The sequence below is a fragment of the Polychytrium aggregatum genome, assembly GCF_025602895.1.
Source record: "Polychytrium aggregatum strain JEL109 chromosome Unknown BJ171scaffold_2, whole genome shotgun sequence".
Taxonomy (NCBI): domain Eukaryota; kingdom Fungi; phylum Chytridiomycota; class Chytridiomycetes; order Polychytriales; genus Polychytrium; species Polychytrium aggregatum.
Window position 1 is genome coordinate 235,448 of NW_026516204.1, and position 16,302 is coordinate 251,749.

A 16,302-nucleotide genomic window follows, 5' to 3' on the forward strand; every position below is an offset into this window, starting at 1 on the left:
GGGGCACGTTCCCACGCAGCCAGCGCCATCGGAAGAGCCGGAAAGGCGTGAGTCACCGAATGACTGTCGGTTGTGGCGAGCGACGACTGTGACCAGATCGAAGGGAAACCCGCCCCGGCCGCCACCAAACGACGCCAGAGAGCCGCTTGAAAGGAAAGAAAGCGGTTGGAAATACGGGTGTGATGGCAAAGGCGTGTGCGTCCGATAGTCGTGGATGGAGAAGATGGGTGTGGTGTGCTTGCGGAATCCAGGGTCAAGAGCAGCAGCCGGCGATCCAGGCGGGTCGACACGAGGCAGCTCCGGCGACCGTCTGTTCTGGTCCAACACCCACCACCACCCACCACCCACCACCCACCACCCACCACCGACAGCAAGGGCGGTATCGACCGAGATGCAGCGGTGCCACGATCAGAAGCACATTGCGCTCTGCTGCGACCCCGGCCAGCCGAGAACAGCAATCCGCAGAACATTGCTTTCGCGACGCAGGGGTGCCGCGCACATGATGCCCAGGAGGGTCAAGCCGGATCCCCCCTTGCAGCGGCGGACGGACATTGGGCGGCGGGAACAAGCGCGGCTGTATCCAACACAGCGACACGTTCGCGGGCCGGCACGCGCGGCGGTTGGTGCTGCGCCGACAGTCCGTGCGCTCCAGCGTTGCACAGCGCCTCGACACGCGTCTGGTGCTGCAAACAAGCGACACGGCGCGCCAGCACCGGGAGCCCGCGTCTGCGGCCGCTCCTTGTTGGCGCGTGCATTTGCCCGAAATCGCCGCATGTGTTGCTGTGGTGGGCCTGTGTCGCTTGGGGGGGTTGTGTTGCCAACACACAGACAACACAGTCCACTACAGCCACTACAGACAGCACAGACAGCACAGACAACACAGTCCACAGACAAGGCAACAGTACAGCTGTCCCCTCCCGCGCCGCAGCCGCACCCCTTGCTGGGTGTGCACCGACCCACTGTCCTGGCAGCGGCGCGGATTGGTTTACCGCAACTCCATGGCGCCGTTCGTCACTCGCTGCGCTGTCCTTTGGCTGCGTTGTCCTTCGGCTGCGTTGTCCTGCGTTCCCCCAACGCAGTTCTTCTGTCCCGGCACTGGCCGCTCTTCTGCCCACTGTTCTGTTACTTGTTCTCTTCGGCTCTGCACGCGCTGCTTCGGCTTTCCCCGGCTGTCTGTTGGCCACCACAATCGTCCCTGGCGGCTGAGTCTCGGCGATATCCCGGCTGCCCTTCTGTCTTTTGCACCCATCTCCTGCCTTCCGGTGCCTTTCTATCGCTCGTCTGTCTGTTCGCTCGTCTGCCTGTTCGCTCGCTGCTTCCAGCGCCTGTGTCTCCTGTCGCTGTGCTGGCTCGTTGCCCGGACCCAGGTCTCTCCATCAGTATCGACTCCTTTGGTCTGCTGTCGCTATCTGCGGCCGTTGACGGCGCTTTCCGAACAACAGTGGCACCTTTACCTCGCAAACGGAGCCGCAGCCGCAACCGCAACCACCGTCTTGGTATCCGTTTCGTCTCTCTCTCTCGATTCCATCCCGATTCCATCCCGATTGTAGACCGATTCCATCCCGATTGTAGACCGATTGCAGACTGGGGGCTGTTCACATCGCTTCTGCCACCGGCCTCCCCCAACGTCTCCACCGCCGCCCTTTTCCCTCCCCGTTCCCCTGCTTGCCCTGCTTGCCCTGCATCTCGATCCGTCCCCATCCATATCTCCTGGCCAACACTCCCACTCGCACCCACGCCGTCCCTGCCTCCTTCCATAGCCTCTCCATCGGCCTCTCCGCATGCAGTCCGATCCTGCTGATCGCAACACCAAGGGCCTGCTGGTGGTCCCGCCCATCGGCCACTCCCGCCAGCCCTCCTCCGTCAGCCCCAGCACCTCGGTGACGCTCACTCCCCTCGACGGCTCTGTACACGGCTCCTCGGCCTCGACGGCCCTGCTCATCAACAACTCGGGCACTCCCGAGCCTTCGGCCTCGCACCGGCGCACTTGCTCGTCAGGGCCCTCTCGGCTATCGCAGCAACTTGTGTCTGCGACGTCGTCACCGTCGCCGTCACATCCGCTGCAACACTCGGAATCGCCACGGCTTCAGTCTGCATCCGACCCACTCGATACACCCGCCCAGCAGACCGAGCATCACCAGCCACAGCCAGCCGATGTCGCAGCGACAGCAGCTCTCGCAGACGACCCCAATCCCGATCCACCCCGTCTGACCACGCTCCGGAGTCGCTGGACCGAGCTGAAGCGCATCTGGCGGCGCTGCAACCGCATCCAGCTGTCCATGTCCTTCGAGCCGGTCGAGTGCGGTCTGCTGCTGCTCTGGTACATCATGCATCTGATCACCACACCCATGTTCATCTTCTGGCTCTTCAACCAAGCCCGCGGCGATCCCGACCACTCCATGATGTTCGGCTTCTCGCAGCACGATCACATCTTTGCTCCAGGTCCACCGCCTCCCAGTCCAACCCCGCCTCCGCTCGGCGGCCCTCAGCCCCCAAACAGCCCGAACCCGATCCAGTCCTCGTGTCTCAGCAACCACATGAATCTGCTCCTGAGCCTCACCATCCTCACAGCCTTGGATCTTCCTCGCCTGCCACTGTTGGCCTTTGTCTACACCCGGCGGTCCTGGAGACGCTCGACTCCCCTGAAGGTCTTCTGGGTCGTCAACGCCTTGCTGTGGCTTGCGCTCTTTGCAATCTCTGCGACCTGGTGGCTCTCGGATCTTGCCTGCCTCAGCACCCCGCTCACTGCCCAGGCAAACACCTCGCTCGTGCTCATGATCGTCACCTCCAGCCTCGACATTGTCTGCTTCATCGTCTGGCTCCGGAGCTTCTACAAGCATTACAAGGAGTATATGCACCGCCGCCAAGAGCGGGCCCATGCAGCGCATGCCCACGGAGCCATGGGCATCCGCCTCGTCGAGCGCGGCTTCTCCGAGTACCAGCTCGACACCCTGCCTCAGATTGTCTTTGACTCGTACCTGATCAAGCAGCTGACCATATCTTCGATCCGGACAACGCCACGCTCGGCCATGATCGAGAGCGAGCTGGATGCCGAAGTCGACTCGGACCACGAGCACCTTCCCGAGCCGAGCTCTCACCGGCTGTTCCACCGCCGTTCCAACGCAGACATCGACGACCGGACGCCCTCCAGCGCCGCAACGCTGACGTGCGATCTCACCTTGTTGGATTCCGGCACTGGCCCGCGAACAACATCCTCTGGCCATCCGCGAACAGGGCTCTTCCAGAACCAACGGCCCGAGGAGATTCCGATGAAGCATACCTCCAGTCAATCGACCACCGATAGCAGGTTCCATTGCGGGACCGAGACGTGCCCAGACCACATCCCTGCCGAGCGCTCGACCTCGCTTCAGTCGCAATTCGATCTGCGCGTACCGCCGCCCGCCGCCCGCCGTGAATCTCGTCACGATATCCTGGGCGAACCTTCGACTCCCTCTGCGGGCGATCCACGGACGCAGAAATTGCGACTGGACTCGGCCGGCATCACAGCGCGTGCCGAGTCGGGCCATCGCCTCGACCATCTTGGATCTGACTTCCACTGCGCCATTTGTCTGACCGACTACCAGATCAACGAGATCCTCCATGAGCTTCCGTGCTGTCACCGGTTCCATGCCGAGTGCATCCGGTACTGGCTCTCTGAGAACGGCGCCCACCACAACACATGTCCTCTCTGCAAGTGCGTTCTTGTCTGGGGATGAGGTGCCTTTGCCCCAGGCGTTTTCCCTGGCTGCCCAGGCCAGAGTCTTCTACCTCGACCAACGGCCCCTTCCTTCTTGTAGACTGCTACAATAGCTCCCCCCCCCCAGCATCAATCGACACTGACGACACTTTGCTGGAAAGTGCATTCCTAGAAGGTCGCCGATCGCGCTTCGATAGCACAACATAGGCTGCATCGATCGAGCCTCTATCGGAAGCGCCAGTATGACACCTGGAAAACAAGCTGCCAGCAACGATAGACGGATTCAATCGCTTGTTTCAGTGGGCACCGGTGGTCGACAGCGACTGCTCTGACTGAGCCAAGCGAGATATAGCAAGCAAAAATAGCAATCCTTTCTGCCGCAATATGACCCCGGCATAGTCTCCTGATGCCTTTGCTCTCATCCTCGCCTTCTTTCCCTGCAAATGCTCTTTCCCCCCCCCTTGACCAACTCTGTTTTTACTTCTTCTGACCGCTCCATCCCCATCTCCATCCTTCTCCTGGCCCACCTCACCCACACTTCCCGCCCAGTACCATATAAAATGAACGCGCTTCCGGAACTTCGTTCGGCTTCCCCCCAAAAAAACTGCCCGTATTCCAACATGCAATCCCAGTGAGACTCCTCTCATCAGACGGCTGATGCCAGCGGGACAATATCGCTATCGAGAGCCATGCTGCGATGCGCTGCGTTGTGGTTTGTGCTGGAGTGGAGCTGCTGAACCCGCCAGCCCACACGCATGAAACGAGTGGAAGGGCGGCACGGCTCGCGAGCCGCGTTGGCTTCCATCTTTTGCTTCATCAGCATTCTCTGTCCAGCACTGCCACCAGCACATCTCCTTTGCGACCAAGCAACCGGCATTCCAAGTCGCAAATATCTGGCTGTCCCCACTACGATCCTCAAGTCCACCGAAATTTGCTTGTATCTCGATCCGCTGCCGAAATCCTTATCCGCTTTCCTCCAAAGCCTTTCGCCAGCAGCCAGCAGAGCTTCCTATCACCCTGTCTCTTCCTTGCACATCTGCGTGGCACTGGACCGACGCTTGCGATGGAAAATGAAATGGTGACCCGTCTCCGGAGCTTCCTTCAGCGACAAGTCCGGGTTGTCATCACGGACGGACGGCGATTCGTGGGTTGCTTCGTGTGCATCGACAAGGCCAAGAACATCATCCTGAGAGGAGCCCAGGAGTTCAAAAATGGCACGTCGTGGCTTTGGCTGCTCAGACCCTATTATGCTCTGCACTGCCCTGGCTTGCACTGCCCTGGCCTGGCTTGCACTGGCTTGCCGGGCGTTGCTCCACATCCTTGCATCTCTGTTTGCTGCTCTGTTCTTGGCTCGGACTGATGCCACACCAGCCTTTTTGAATCACCTTCCTACCCCACTCTTCGCCGCATACGAAAGCACGATGTATCGGATCTCGACGTAGACCTAACTCGATTGCATCTCCCACAGATGATATCCGATACGTGGGACTCATCATGATCCCGGGCAAGCATGTTGTAAAGGTACGGCTGCTTTTCCTGCCACGACACCGCCGCGGGGGACACATCTCTGGGCTGGGGCAGGAATCGAGCTATGGAATCGAGCCGAAGTTGGCTGAATCGAAGCGAAGAGCCAACACGGCACTGATCGGCTTTGTGTCCTCTCTTGGCAGATCGAGCTGAGGCACGAGCCTCCGAAAGATGAAGCCTTTCAGGAGGACCTGCTGGAATACATATGAAGCTTGGCGCCGATCCTCTCCAGGGCACCGCTTCGGCCGCCTCAGCTTGTGCCGCCGTTGCTGCCGTTGCTGCCGTTGCTGGCCGGTCGATCAGCGGTATTGGCAGCCCAGAGCCAAATCCAACAACCCGGGAGGGCTGGACGCGGCAACCCTGGCGCCGAAAGCCCTCGCTGCCCGCGGCCAACCCTAACTTTTTTTTTCATTTTCGGGCTCGCTATGGCCAAACACATACTCTTTTCTCCACCCTTTTTTTCACATCGGGCCCGATCAAGCGCGAGGCAAGAACCGCAGCATCCTGGATCTCCACATCGTCGTCGGCCGTTTGCGAAACAGGATCTCCGATACGCCTCGATCCCTTCTCCACATACACTCACATACGGACAGACATCAAATCCTGTTCAATTTCTTCTTTGTGTGTCTGTTTGTTCATTCGTTCGCTCATTCTTCCATTCGTTCGTTCATTCTTCCATTCGCTAGCCAGTAAGCTTGTTCGTTCCATCCGGTCTCTGGCCACACACGTCTTCCACAACACACCCCCGATCGTCGTCACCATGCGCCCTATCGAGCGATATCGCAAAGCCGTCACCCTGCGGCCCCCCAAGATCCAGGAGGCCACCCCATGTGCCATCGAGCTCTCGACCCTGTTCAATTGCTGGCGAGCAACCGAGGTCGACTCGCCAAAGTGTGCGGCCTCAGCCAAGGCCCTGATCCAGTGCATGATGAAACCCGTGAGTAGGCACTGGAATCGCCCTGGGCCTTGCGAGTGAGGATAGCGAGACCACAGAGCAGCAGAGCAACAAAGCAACAGGACAGCGGAGGCTGAAGGAAACGATCGTGCTCAAGATCGTCCTCGATCACGATGGGATGTGTGAATCGGCAGACCCGCTGGTCCGCAGATCTCGCCCTCGCCCTCGTTGCGCTGCGCTGCGTCGAATACCATCGCTCATACGCCTCCTCTCGCGATCCTTCTACTTTCCTCCCTGCACCAACCCACTCCATCCATCGAATGGTTTCTGCGTCAATCCCTCAATCCGTCGACGATCACGATCCTCGAACACCTACGGCCTCCCTCAACTTCCCCTCACGGCCATCGCATTTGCCGGGATACAGACTACCCGCACAGCCCAAGGAGAAAAGATCCACGACCTCAACGCCTGGCTGCTGAAGCTGAGAAGCGGAAAACGATTCTAATACAACACCCATTGCCTCGCCTTCGCCTCCATACCGACTGCCACAGCACAAGCACGCTCGCCGTTCCTCTTTCCATCTGCATCTGCATCTGCATATGCATCCGTAATCCCAGATACACCCCGCGCTTTGGACGATAGGAGCGGATGCATTCCCAGGATCTATAGAAGTGATTCGTGCTGTATGGCACATGACTTGGGAGGAGAGGAGTCGGGAGCAAGTTTTGTCAAGGCAGCAATGGCACTGGAAGCGATGAGGGCGGATGAAGGCGAACCTCCAAAGGCATGCACTGGAATGGATATTGCCGAAGGCAGGACTAGCAGGCTCAGGGCTCCTACAGAGTCTCGGTATCCCATCGACGTACTGCGTCCAGGAGGTTCTCGTAGATCAAAAACATCACCATCGACTGCAGCCCCGTCCATGCCGTCCGGGCCCGGATGCCGCTGAACAGACCCTGCAGGCCGTTTCGCTCGTAGATGCCGAGCAGAGCCGAGAAGACGCCGCGATAGTACGTAGCCTGGACCGCGGGAGCTTCTGGCGCCGTCTTGATGTTGGAGATGAATGACGGCGACGAGATTACCGTGATCGGTTGGGCGGCTGCCCGCTCGCCGCCCTTGAGCAGCGCTATTGACGGCCCCGATGCGGCGTCCGGGTTGATGCGCTGGAACCGTGAGCCGCCTGTGGAGGCCGCCCGCTTGCTCTGTGTCTGCAGATATGTCTTGACAACGTCCAGCGGAGTCGTCAGGGCTCCAGCCAGGGCTCCCGCAGCAGCTCCAGAGACAAGATCGTGGACTATGGTCAAGGCAGTCTCGTCGCCGTCGCACTGGTATTGGACAAAGAATGATTTGATGGACTCTGTGGATGAAGAAGGTTCGAAGCAGGACGCCGTGGGGAGGATGGATGATGGATGGATGGACGGATGATGATGGAAGAGACAATCGACATCACACAGACGACGTTAACGGGAAACGCCCGCTGGCAGCAACAGACCGAATCCAACACACCGTCAACGGCGGTATCGAAAGTGGCTGCAGAATCCGTACCGTAGAATGTGAACTGGATAGCCGTCGTGGGTACGTCTCGGGCAATAGTGGCGCCCCAGCCGCGGTACAGGCCGACGATTCCCCTGGACTCGAGGATCTGGACGGGAGCACAGTCGCAAAGGTATGATTGAGAATTCCACAGTCAGTTGGCCAGGCCGATGGAACCATGCCACTTTGCCGCTCGGCGAGAACCATACCGTCCGGAGAGCGTGCCATGTGCCGCGGTAGTTGTGTAGCGAGACAGAGTGGGGGTTGTTGAAGCTGCCTTGGAGTTGCAGCCGGGTCTTGACCATCTGTCGTCGGCCGGGTTGCCAACACGATGGATCAGCCACGAAGCAAGTGAAATCAGCGCCCAGTCCCGTTCATGCCAAGATCATAAAACAAGGGGAGGGTTGCATTCCATGCCGTCCGCCCTCCCCCGACAGCCCCATCATGATCGAGTTCCAATCCAGGCACTCACCTCCATAGGAACATAGAATGCACTCGCGATGGTGTCGGCCGTTGCACTGGCAATAAAGAAGCTTGCTACTGGGTTGACGCCGTCCGCCAGGAGTCTGCGCTTGATCGACTCGTAGAAGCCAAAGTAGGCTGCGGTCGAGAGCACCGACCCGGCGGCGGCAGCACCAAGCCCCGAAAACAAACTCTTTGGCCCTTCTTCCTGGATGATGGTTCGAAATGACTGGATGAGGCCAGAGTACTTGGTGCCGTTGCTGGTCATTTGCCCTTGCTGCAGGGCCGAACGAGAGAGAGGACACGTCGGTGAGCTTTTGATGCATGGGCGAGTTCCGATGCGCCCAGGAGATCCAGGGTGCCGATGCCTGCTCTTTCGCCACAAGATACTCTGTCTGTGCCAATGGTAATGGCCGGAGCCAGTTGACGCAATAGACGATACACACCATGCGGGTCTTGACTGTATCCAAGCTGGCATTGATCGATCGGGGAGGGGGCAGCGGAATAGAGCGGAGTCGAGCGGGATCGGTTGAGATATTGCCCACGGGCTTGGTCTCGGCCGCCGTCCAGTGCAAGCTGCGCTCTGCTCGACATATTAGCATGACGCAGCCGCCTCACCTGTGCATCAGCGAATCCGATATACCGGCCGCCACGGCGCCGCAGACGATGGCCTGTGGGATATGTCACGTCCATGCAGGAAGGATGGCGCAGAAGCGGTAAGGAATCGGCGGTTGGCGGCAGCGTGGTGAGAGGACGACATCGACCCTGTCGAGTGCCGACCAGGAAGACACTGCTGGGGCCGTCATAGCCGGTGCTAGCAAGGGAGCAGAGCAAGTCCAGGCAACCCAAGACAGGTCTTGGCAACGCACGACAAACAGCCGAAAGCCAGGCCAGGTGCTGGCCAGCATCGGTCGGCCACAGTCCGTGCGATTAACCAGCCGCACGACAGCACAAAGCAAGCCACAGAAGACAGCATTGTGCAGTGTAAACGACGCTGTTGCTCGACGGGACGGCGCCAAGAGAAGCGAAACGGCGAGAAGCAAGTCCGGGATGGCGACATTACATATGGCAGCGGAGCCTGGTATGGCGGCGCATGAGGCCGAGGCTCTTCCAGTACCGACTGGATCGGGATGGTGCTGGACGACATGGCTTGCCGAGGTTTGAAGGCGGAAGCGTCGAGGGAATGGGAGATGCCGGCTTGGCTTGGTTTGGCTTGCTGATTTGGCGTGCCGATGAGACCAGGGGCAGCAGGAGCGATCCAGCGAGAGCAGGCAACCGATGGAGGTGGCGAGCAAGGGCCGAGAAAGGACAGGGACGACCGGGGCGGCGGCTTGAGATGCAGACGGCGACTGGATGCCCAACCGTATGGACCGACGACGCAGCAGCGTGGAGACGACGGATAATGGCAGCGACGGCGACAGCGATGAAGGCAACCCGGACGATCTGGCGATGGATATGGGCTGTGGCGGGTTCGTGGCCGATTCGCGGCCGATTCGTGGCCGATTCGCGGCCGATTCGTGGGCGGTGCGGCCACGTATGGCCGCTTTGTGGGCGACACGTGAGTGCGCCGGGAGCGGCCGCGAATCGCATGCCGCTGCGCATGCTGCGCATACCTGGTCGGGTGGCGATTGGCCGGGAGACTGCTGCGCGCATCATGAAACCCAAACCACGGCCGACGACCTGAATCATGAACACCCACGCCCTTGCCGCCCGCCGAAGCGGCTCGATGGCGCCTCAAGCGAGCGCTATCTCAAGACGAGCGCTGCGATAGTAGCTTGAGCGATCACTCTGCCGCTGATGCTCCGGCCGTGGGTCAGCAACTCTATTCAGCTTCGATTCGGGGCTTCTGACGTGTCGACATGGATTATTCCCATTCCCTATCGTGCGCAGAGTGCCGCATGCCATCGGCTCAATACGATGCGAGCCTCGCCTGCCAGTGTTGCTGCACCTTCTCGATGATCGGTCCAGCCGCGCTCAGAATGCTGAGTGCGGCACGGCCAGAGTTGGTCCATGTGGTTCTCACAGTCCGGCGGCACCCGACCATGGGTGGAATGGGGGGGTGGGCGAGGCTGTACGGGTCTTGTTCGCCAATTGTCCGCTGACAGAGACCCTTTTCCCTTTCGGAGGAAGGCGCAATGCGCCATGCGATGCTGTTCATGGACCACACAGACAGGGGTGCCTTCTCGTGATCCGCCAGACCCGTCCTTCTCACCAGCCCAGTCATGCGCTGCGCTCCGGCTCGGATCCCTGCATGCTCTCTGTCTGTCGTTTGTCATTCGAGATTACCCGCTGTCGATGCGGTCCATTCTGTCCTAGTTGAGCCGCAGCCTGACGTATGATTTCCTCCAGTCGCCTCCACATTCGTCCCATTCCAGAATCGACATTGTGTAAATTGACGGCCCAGAAACAAACAACTCCCCAAAGCGGCACCATCTCCACTTGGGGCATGATCCGTCTCCACTCCGTTGCACTCCCGCATGACCAACTGGATCCACCCCGCATCCTGCGTGCCGCATGGGGTTCCGAGGGCCATAAATACCGATGCAGTTCCCAGCCTCCTTCGACCAGCACCACATCCGCCGAGCTCGACCAGCCGCCTCTTGGAGCAACACCCGCCTCTCCACTACTCTCACCAACCCTTCTCCAGCCATGCTCTCACTCAAGTCCTCTGTTGTCCTGCTCCTTGCCCTCGCCGGAGCTGCCTCGGCTGCTCCCAAGCGCAAGAACACCGTCCCCAACAAGCCCGTCGTTGCTCCCACCAAGCCTGCCATTCGCCAGAAGGGTATCCACTACAAGGACGGCATCTTCCCTGCCCCCAAGGTCGAGGAGATTGCCGCTGCCTCGTCCAACGGCCTGACCTACTACGGCGGCCCGGTCATCGCCAACATCGACGTCCACCCTATCTACTACGGCGGCAACGTCAACTACCAGAGCCAGATGGATACCTTCTACAGCGCTATCGTTGGTTCTCCCTACATCAGCTGGCTCTCCGAGTACAACACCCCCACCCAGAACATCGGCACCGGTACCTTCTCGGGCTCGATCACCCAGAACTCCGGCCTCAGCACCTCCACCAGCGATGATTCCATCCAGGTATGCTCTGCTTGTGTGTCTGTTCCAGCGACCTCGCACACTGTCACTAACTGGCTTGCATATACCTCTGTTCATTGCAGACCTGGCTCCGCGGCCTTGTCAAGAGCGGCACCCTCAAGCCCACTGCCAACACCTACTACCCCATCCACTTTGCCCCTGGATACACCATCACCATGGGCGGCGATGCCTCTTGCTCCACTTTCTGCGCCTACCACAGCACCATCGATGTCTCCGACATCAGCTCGACCAAGTACCTCTACTACGGCATCATGCCCGACCAGGGTGGTTCCTGCGCTGGCGGCTGTGGCAGCGATCCCTCGGCCCTCAACAACCTCCAGTCCGTCTCGTCCCACGAGCTCGTCGAGGCTCTGACTGATGCTGCTGTCGGTGTCGCTACTGGCAGCACCGTCGCTGCACCCATTGCCTGGTACAACTCGGCCAACGGCGAGATCGGTGATCTCTGCAATGCCCAGCAGGCCACCGTCTACGGCACCGACGGCAAGACCTACTATGTTCAGAAGCAGTGGTCCAACTCCCACAACGGCTGCTATGCGCCCACCGGTGTCCAGCCCTCCAAGACTACCGGCGGTCCCTCCAAGACCACAACGACCACGACCACCACCACGGCCAAAACTACCACCAAGTCCACCAAGACCAAGACCACAACGACTACCACGACCACCGTTGCTCCCACCCCCACTGGCCTGCCCCACGAAGGCGGTGCTTGCGGTGACGAAGATACCTACGCTTGCGGAGACCAGAACGATATTCTCTACTGTCTGGGAACTTGGTTCCAGCTCGAGGTTTGCTCCAGCGGCACCAGCTGCATTGAGGGCGACTACTATTACTGTGGTTGAGGGAGTCACCATCCTTTCATCCAACATGACTGAGGTTCCTCAGATGTGGGTCTCATATGGTGTGTTTCAGATCAAATTCTATGAGTGATCGTTGCGAGGGGAATATAGTATCACGATTCAGTCTGTCGCTGCTAGCAGCATTGCCGAAATATAGGAAAGGGGAAAGCCTTTATTTGAAATTCGTCGAGTTCATGGGCACGTTGACTCTTCGGTGAGAAATCCAAGAGATTGTTGCAGGCACATTGCGATTGAGAACAGAGCCACACGGCTGTCGGGAACATACTCGCTCGATGCAGGCCGAGTATCTCGGCGATGGCCTTCATGGAGCATCCGCAGCTGTGTTGACGAAGGAGAGCCGGGGTCTGCGACAGATGTTCGCAGTGGCAAATGTAATGCCGATGCTGATCTGGACAATTGGTATCCATGAATGAGGAAAGTGCGGCGCTTTTTGGTGTATTGGAATACACGGAATGGCACATACGGCACAGCCAGCAACTGTCGCTTCATCGGGATCGTGTTTTTGGTGGTGTTAGCGGCGCGATCGCTCAGCTGGGTCGTTGCATGTTCGGTGCTGCAACTGGATAGATCGTGAGTGAAACGCGAGTGTATCTCGGGAATCAGGGCCAAGAGCCAAGAGCCAAGAGACTGTTGATGGCACCTCCGTGACCATGGCCGGCGGACTGGCGATACCAAAAAAGAGCTGTGTCGATGTTCTTGGCGACACCCCAGCCATTGTGGTAGCAGTTGCCGATTGAGTACTCGCCGTATCGGTTACCCTGCTCGCCCGACTTGCGGAACCACTCGGCTGCCTTGGTGTCGTTCTTGGCGACTCCGGATCCAGAGCGGAAGCAGTCTCCAACCATCCATTGTCCGTATGAATTGCCTTGGTCGGCAGACTTGCTGAAACATTCGAATGCCTTCTTAGGGTTTTCCTGTCTGCTCCAGCCGTTGAGGAAGCAGCAGCCAATCCAATATTGGCTGTCGCTGTGGCCTTCGTTGGCAAGCTGCTCAAAGATGCACGCAGCCATCTCTGCGTTCGCTGCCGTTCCGAATCCGTTGATCAAACACACGGCCACGAGGTGCTTGCAGAGCCAGTCTCGCTCCGATCCCAGCTGGCACAGCTCAAAGAACTTGCGGGATTCGAGCGAATCGGATTGGGAGAATACAAAAGCGGCAAGACAGTTGTCTTCCCCAAGCTCGAACTCATCCGATTCGTTGTCACGGATGATCTTGATTCCCTTCTGCTCGTCTCGTTCGGTACCCCGGCCAAGGTAATGCATCCATCCGACCATGTGGGTGGCGATGGTCTTGATGACTGGGTTGGTGGACTGGGTGCTGACTTCCTGCCAATGGTGCACGGCATCGACATTGCTCTGTGGGATGCCATAGTTGATAAACGGGAGCCATCCTCGAAGAAACAAGACATGGAGTGAGCCATCGCCGTTCCCTTGATGGGCAGCCTTGGAATACCACTTGGAGGCTGCGGTACTGTCCTGCTCGACCCCAAGGCCGCTGTCGTAGCATCGACCAAGGCTGATCTGAGCTTGAAGGATACCCCTGTTCGCAAGACTGCAATACAGTTCGACAGCCTTGGTGGAATCTTGGTCGACTCCGTGGCCGTTTTGATAACATTTCGCCAGATGGAACTGGGCCATTGGATGGCTTGAGTTTGCAGCAGTTTCGAGAAGGTCAAAGACTCTCCGACTCTTGGCCTCCACACGGAGCGGCCTCATTCCACCACGATCGATCTCGACTTGGAGAATCCTTGCCAGGAGATATGAGGCAGCGGCATTGTCCCAGCTGGACTGATTCTCAAGCCAGGATCGATCGGCTTCAGCCTGATCCTTGCAGTGAAGCGAGAGGGAGATCTGGTCGCTCGGGGTGAGGACGATTCGGGGTGATCTGTCAGGACGACACAGGCCTGCCTTCCTGCACCAGCTGTGTAAACGAGCCACCTTGGAGCTCAGGAGAGGATGGGCTCGTTTGCACACCCGCAGGAGGGTCTTGATGGTGGCCAGGTCGAGGGCAAGCTGGAAGCACTCGTTGAAGCAGACGATGGTGAAGATGTCTGGGCTGTGGTCGTTGGTGGCCAGTCGAGCCATGTCTGAGGAGATACGGACACTGGCAGCCATGATGCGTCGATGTGGGTATGAGATGCGAGGATGAAAGGCCAAGCCGGCCCAAGCAAAGTGACAAAGTCAAGGAATCGAAATGGTGGCGGAGCCGGGGCACATGATCATGGTGTGCAGGTCAATCACAGAGACCGAGTGTCGAACTGGCTTGGATGTTGTCGCATCGATTGAATTTGGCTCGTTGAGCGGAGGCTGCAAAGACAATAGCCCATAGCCCATATGTAGGCGTAGTATGAGATGGACCAAGCCACAAGAAATAGACCGGATCACTTTGGCGGCCTCTGAGTGAAGACACTGGGCCGCTCTCGGGTCTCCTCCATCATCTCCATTCGCCCTCGCAGAATCCACTTTCCTCTCATCCTCCAAAAGCTTCGCCCCACCCCTTTAGCCGTCCCTCTCCTTCGTCGTCTACATGGCCAGCAGCAGCACTTCTGATACGACCGGGTCAGCCCTCATGTATCCCGACATCTTCACCATCGTCTGCTTCAACGAGTGCTTCCAGCTTGCCCTCGACCTGGCCACCATCAAGACCCTCCTGCGGGTGTGCAAACGAGCCCATCCTCTCCTGAGCTCCAAGGTGGCTCGTTTACACAGCTGGTGCAGGAAGGCAGGCCTGTGTCGTCCTGACAGATCACCCCGAATCGTCCTCACCCCGAGCGACCAGATCTCCCTCTCGCTTCACTGCAAGGATCAGGCTGAAGCCGATCGATCCTGGCTTGAGAATCAGTCCAGCTGGGACAATGCCGCTGCCTCATATCTCCTGGCAAGGATTCTCCAAGTCGAGATCGATCGTGGTGGAATGAGGCCGCTCCGTGTGGAGGCCAAGAGTCGGAGAGTCTTTGACCTTCTCGAAACTGCTGCAAACTCAAGCCATCCAATGGCCCAGTTCCATCTGGCGAAATGTTATCAAAACGGCCACGGAGTCGACCAAGATTCCACCAAGGCTGTCGAACTGTATTGCAGTCTTGCGAACAGGGGTATCCTTCAAGCTCAGATCAGCCTTGGTCGATGCTACGACAGCGGCCTTGGGGTCGAGCAGGACAGTACCGCAGCCTCCAAGTGGTATTCCAAGGCTGCCCATCAAGGGAACGGCGATGGCTCACTCCATGTCTTGTTTCTTCGAGGATGGCTCCCGTTTATCAACTATGGCATCCCACAGAGCAATGTCGATGCCGTGCACCATTGGCAGGAAGTCAGCACCCAGTCCACCAACCCAGTCGTCAAGCCCATCGCCACCCACATGGTCGGATGGATGCATTACCTTGGCCGGGGTACCGAACGAGACGAGCAGAAGGGAATCAAAATCATCCGTGACAACGAATCGGATGAGTTCGAGCTTGGGGAAGACAACTGTCTTGCCGCTTTTGTATTCTCCCAATCCGATTCGCTCGAATCCCGCAAGTTCTTTGAGCTGTGCCAGCTGGGATCGGAGCGAGACTGGCTCTGCAAGCACCTCGTGGCCGTGTGTTTGATCAACGGATTCGGAACGGCAGCGAACGCAGAGATGGCTGCGTGCATCTTTGAGCAGCTTGCCAACGAAGGCCATGGCGACAGCCAGTTCAGGCTGGGGATGTGCTATCGGTATGGCTGGGGCGCACGGAAAAGTTACTCAAGGGCAATTCGGTGGTTCCGCAAGGCAGCCGACCTGGGGAACTCGTATGCACCGTGGATGGCCGGCCAGTGCTATCATTACGGATACGGAGTCACCACGAACTACGAAAAGGCAGCCAAGTGGTACCGCAGGTCCGCCAAGCGGGGCAACCGATATGGACAGTGGCAACTCGGCTACTGTTACAAGGATGGATTTGGCGTCAAGAGCGACATCGACAAGGCAAAATACTGGTACCGCAAGGCAGCCGACCAAGACTTTGATATCCCCGCCATCTCACTCAGAGAGCTTGAAAATGTACGCTAATCTGCAGTCCATGTGCTGCTATCGAACAAACAAGCAAGTGAAGCGTTTCATCCATTGCAAGCGCCCGAATGTCCACATCCAATGAACCTTCAGCGTGACACTCGCGAAGCGGCGATAGCTGAATGGAATTGTGTTTGACGCTCAATACATTCAATTCAGCCAATATAGAACACCGTGCTGCCCATTAAAAT

General features: G+C 58.5%; 7 protein-coding genes across 7 annotated transcripts; 5 read left to right on the top strand and 2 right to left on the bottom strand.

Annotated features, from left to right (window-relative positions):
* Positions 1–1,602: 1,602 nt before the first annotated feature.
* On the top strand, positions 1,603–3,855 carry BJ171DRAFT_111563 (uncharacterized protein). The gene has a single exon (XM_053105455.1). It carries the CDS (start codon positions 1,782–1,784, stop codon positions 3,714–3,716), a length of 1,935 nt encoding a protein of 644 aa, XP_052971310.1. The 5' UTR covers positions 1,603–1,781; the 3' UTR covers positions 3,717–3,855.
* Positions 3,856–4,427: 572 nt separating this feature from the next.
* Positions 4,428–5,567, top strand: BJ171DRAFT_111576 (uncharacterized protein; the record flags this gene model as incomplete). The annotated part of the gene is made up of 3 exons (XM_053105456.1): positions 4,428–4,911; positions 5,166–5,218; positions 5,368–5,567. Coding segments are annotated over 3 exons (603 nt in total), but the record flags the coding sequence as incomplete, so codon positions are not given.
* A 121-nt stretch (positions 5,568–5,688) lies between these two features.
* Positions 5,689–6,735, top strand: BJ171DRAFT_485801 (uncharacterized protein). Its single transcript, XM_053109158.1, has 3 exons — positions 5,689–5,711; positions 5,911–6,161; positions 6,544–6,735. Exons 2-3 carry the CDS (start codon positions 5,985–5,987, stop codon positions 6,622–6,624), a joined length of 258 nt encoding a protein of 85 aa, XP_052971312.1. The 5' UTR covers positions 5,689–5,711; positions 5,911–5,984; the 3' UTR covers positions 6,625–6,735.
* Positions 6,736–6,751: 16 nt separating this feature from the next.
* Positions 6,752–9,529, bottom strand: BJ171DRAFT_485804 (mitochondrial carrier domain-containing protein). Its single transcript, XM_053109159.1, has 7 exons — positions 9,178–9,529; positions 8,733–8,785; positions 8,561–8,585; positions 8,125–8,391; positions 7,862–7,957; positions 7,665–7,761; positions 6,752–7,476 (listed from the first exon to the last, which is right to left on the bottom strand). Exons 1-7 carry the CDS (start codon positions 9,259–9,261, stop codon positions 6,956–6,958), a joined length of 1,143 nt encoding a protein of 380 aa, XP_052971313.1. The 5' UTR covers positions 9,262–9,529; the 3' UTR covers positions 6,752–6,955.
* Positions 9,530–10,763: 1,234 nt separating this feature from the next.
* BJ171DRAFT_620267 (uncharacterized protein) lies at positions 10,764–12,198 on the top strand (the record flags this gene model as incomplete). Its single annotated transcript, XM_053115414.1, has 2 exons — positions 10,764–11,207; positions 11,288–12,198. 2 exons carry the CDS (start codon positions 10,764–10,766, stop codon positions 12,062–12,064), a joined length of 1,221 nt encoding a protein of 406 aa, XP_052971314.1. The 3' UTR covers positions 12,065–12,198.
* A 483-nt stretch (positions 12,199–12,681) lies between these two features.
* Positions 12,682–13,797, bottom strand: BJ171DRAFT_418637 (uncharacterized protein; the record flags this gene model as incomplete). Its single annotated transcript, XM_053107352.1, has 2 exons — positions 12,682–13,146; positions 13,489–13,797. 2 exons carry the CDS (start codon positions 13,795–13,797, stop codon positions 12,682–12,684), a joined length of 774 nt encoding a protein of 257 aa, XP_052971315.1.
* A 436-nt stretch (positions 13,798–14,233) lies between these two features.
* Positions 14,234–16,111, top strand: BJ171DRAFT_454213 (uncharacterized protein; the record flags this gene model as incomplete). Its single annotated transcript, XM_053108244.1, has 2 exons — positions 14,234–15,304; positions 15,755–16,111. The coding sequence occupies exons 1-2, from the start codon at positions 14,609–14,611 to the stop codon at positions 16,109–16,111; spliced, it is 1,053 nt and encodes a 350-aa protein (XP_052971316.1). The 5' UTR covers positions 14,234–14,608.
* Between the last annotated feature and the right edge of the window lie 191 nt (positions 16,112–16,302).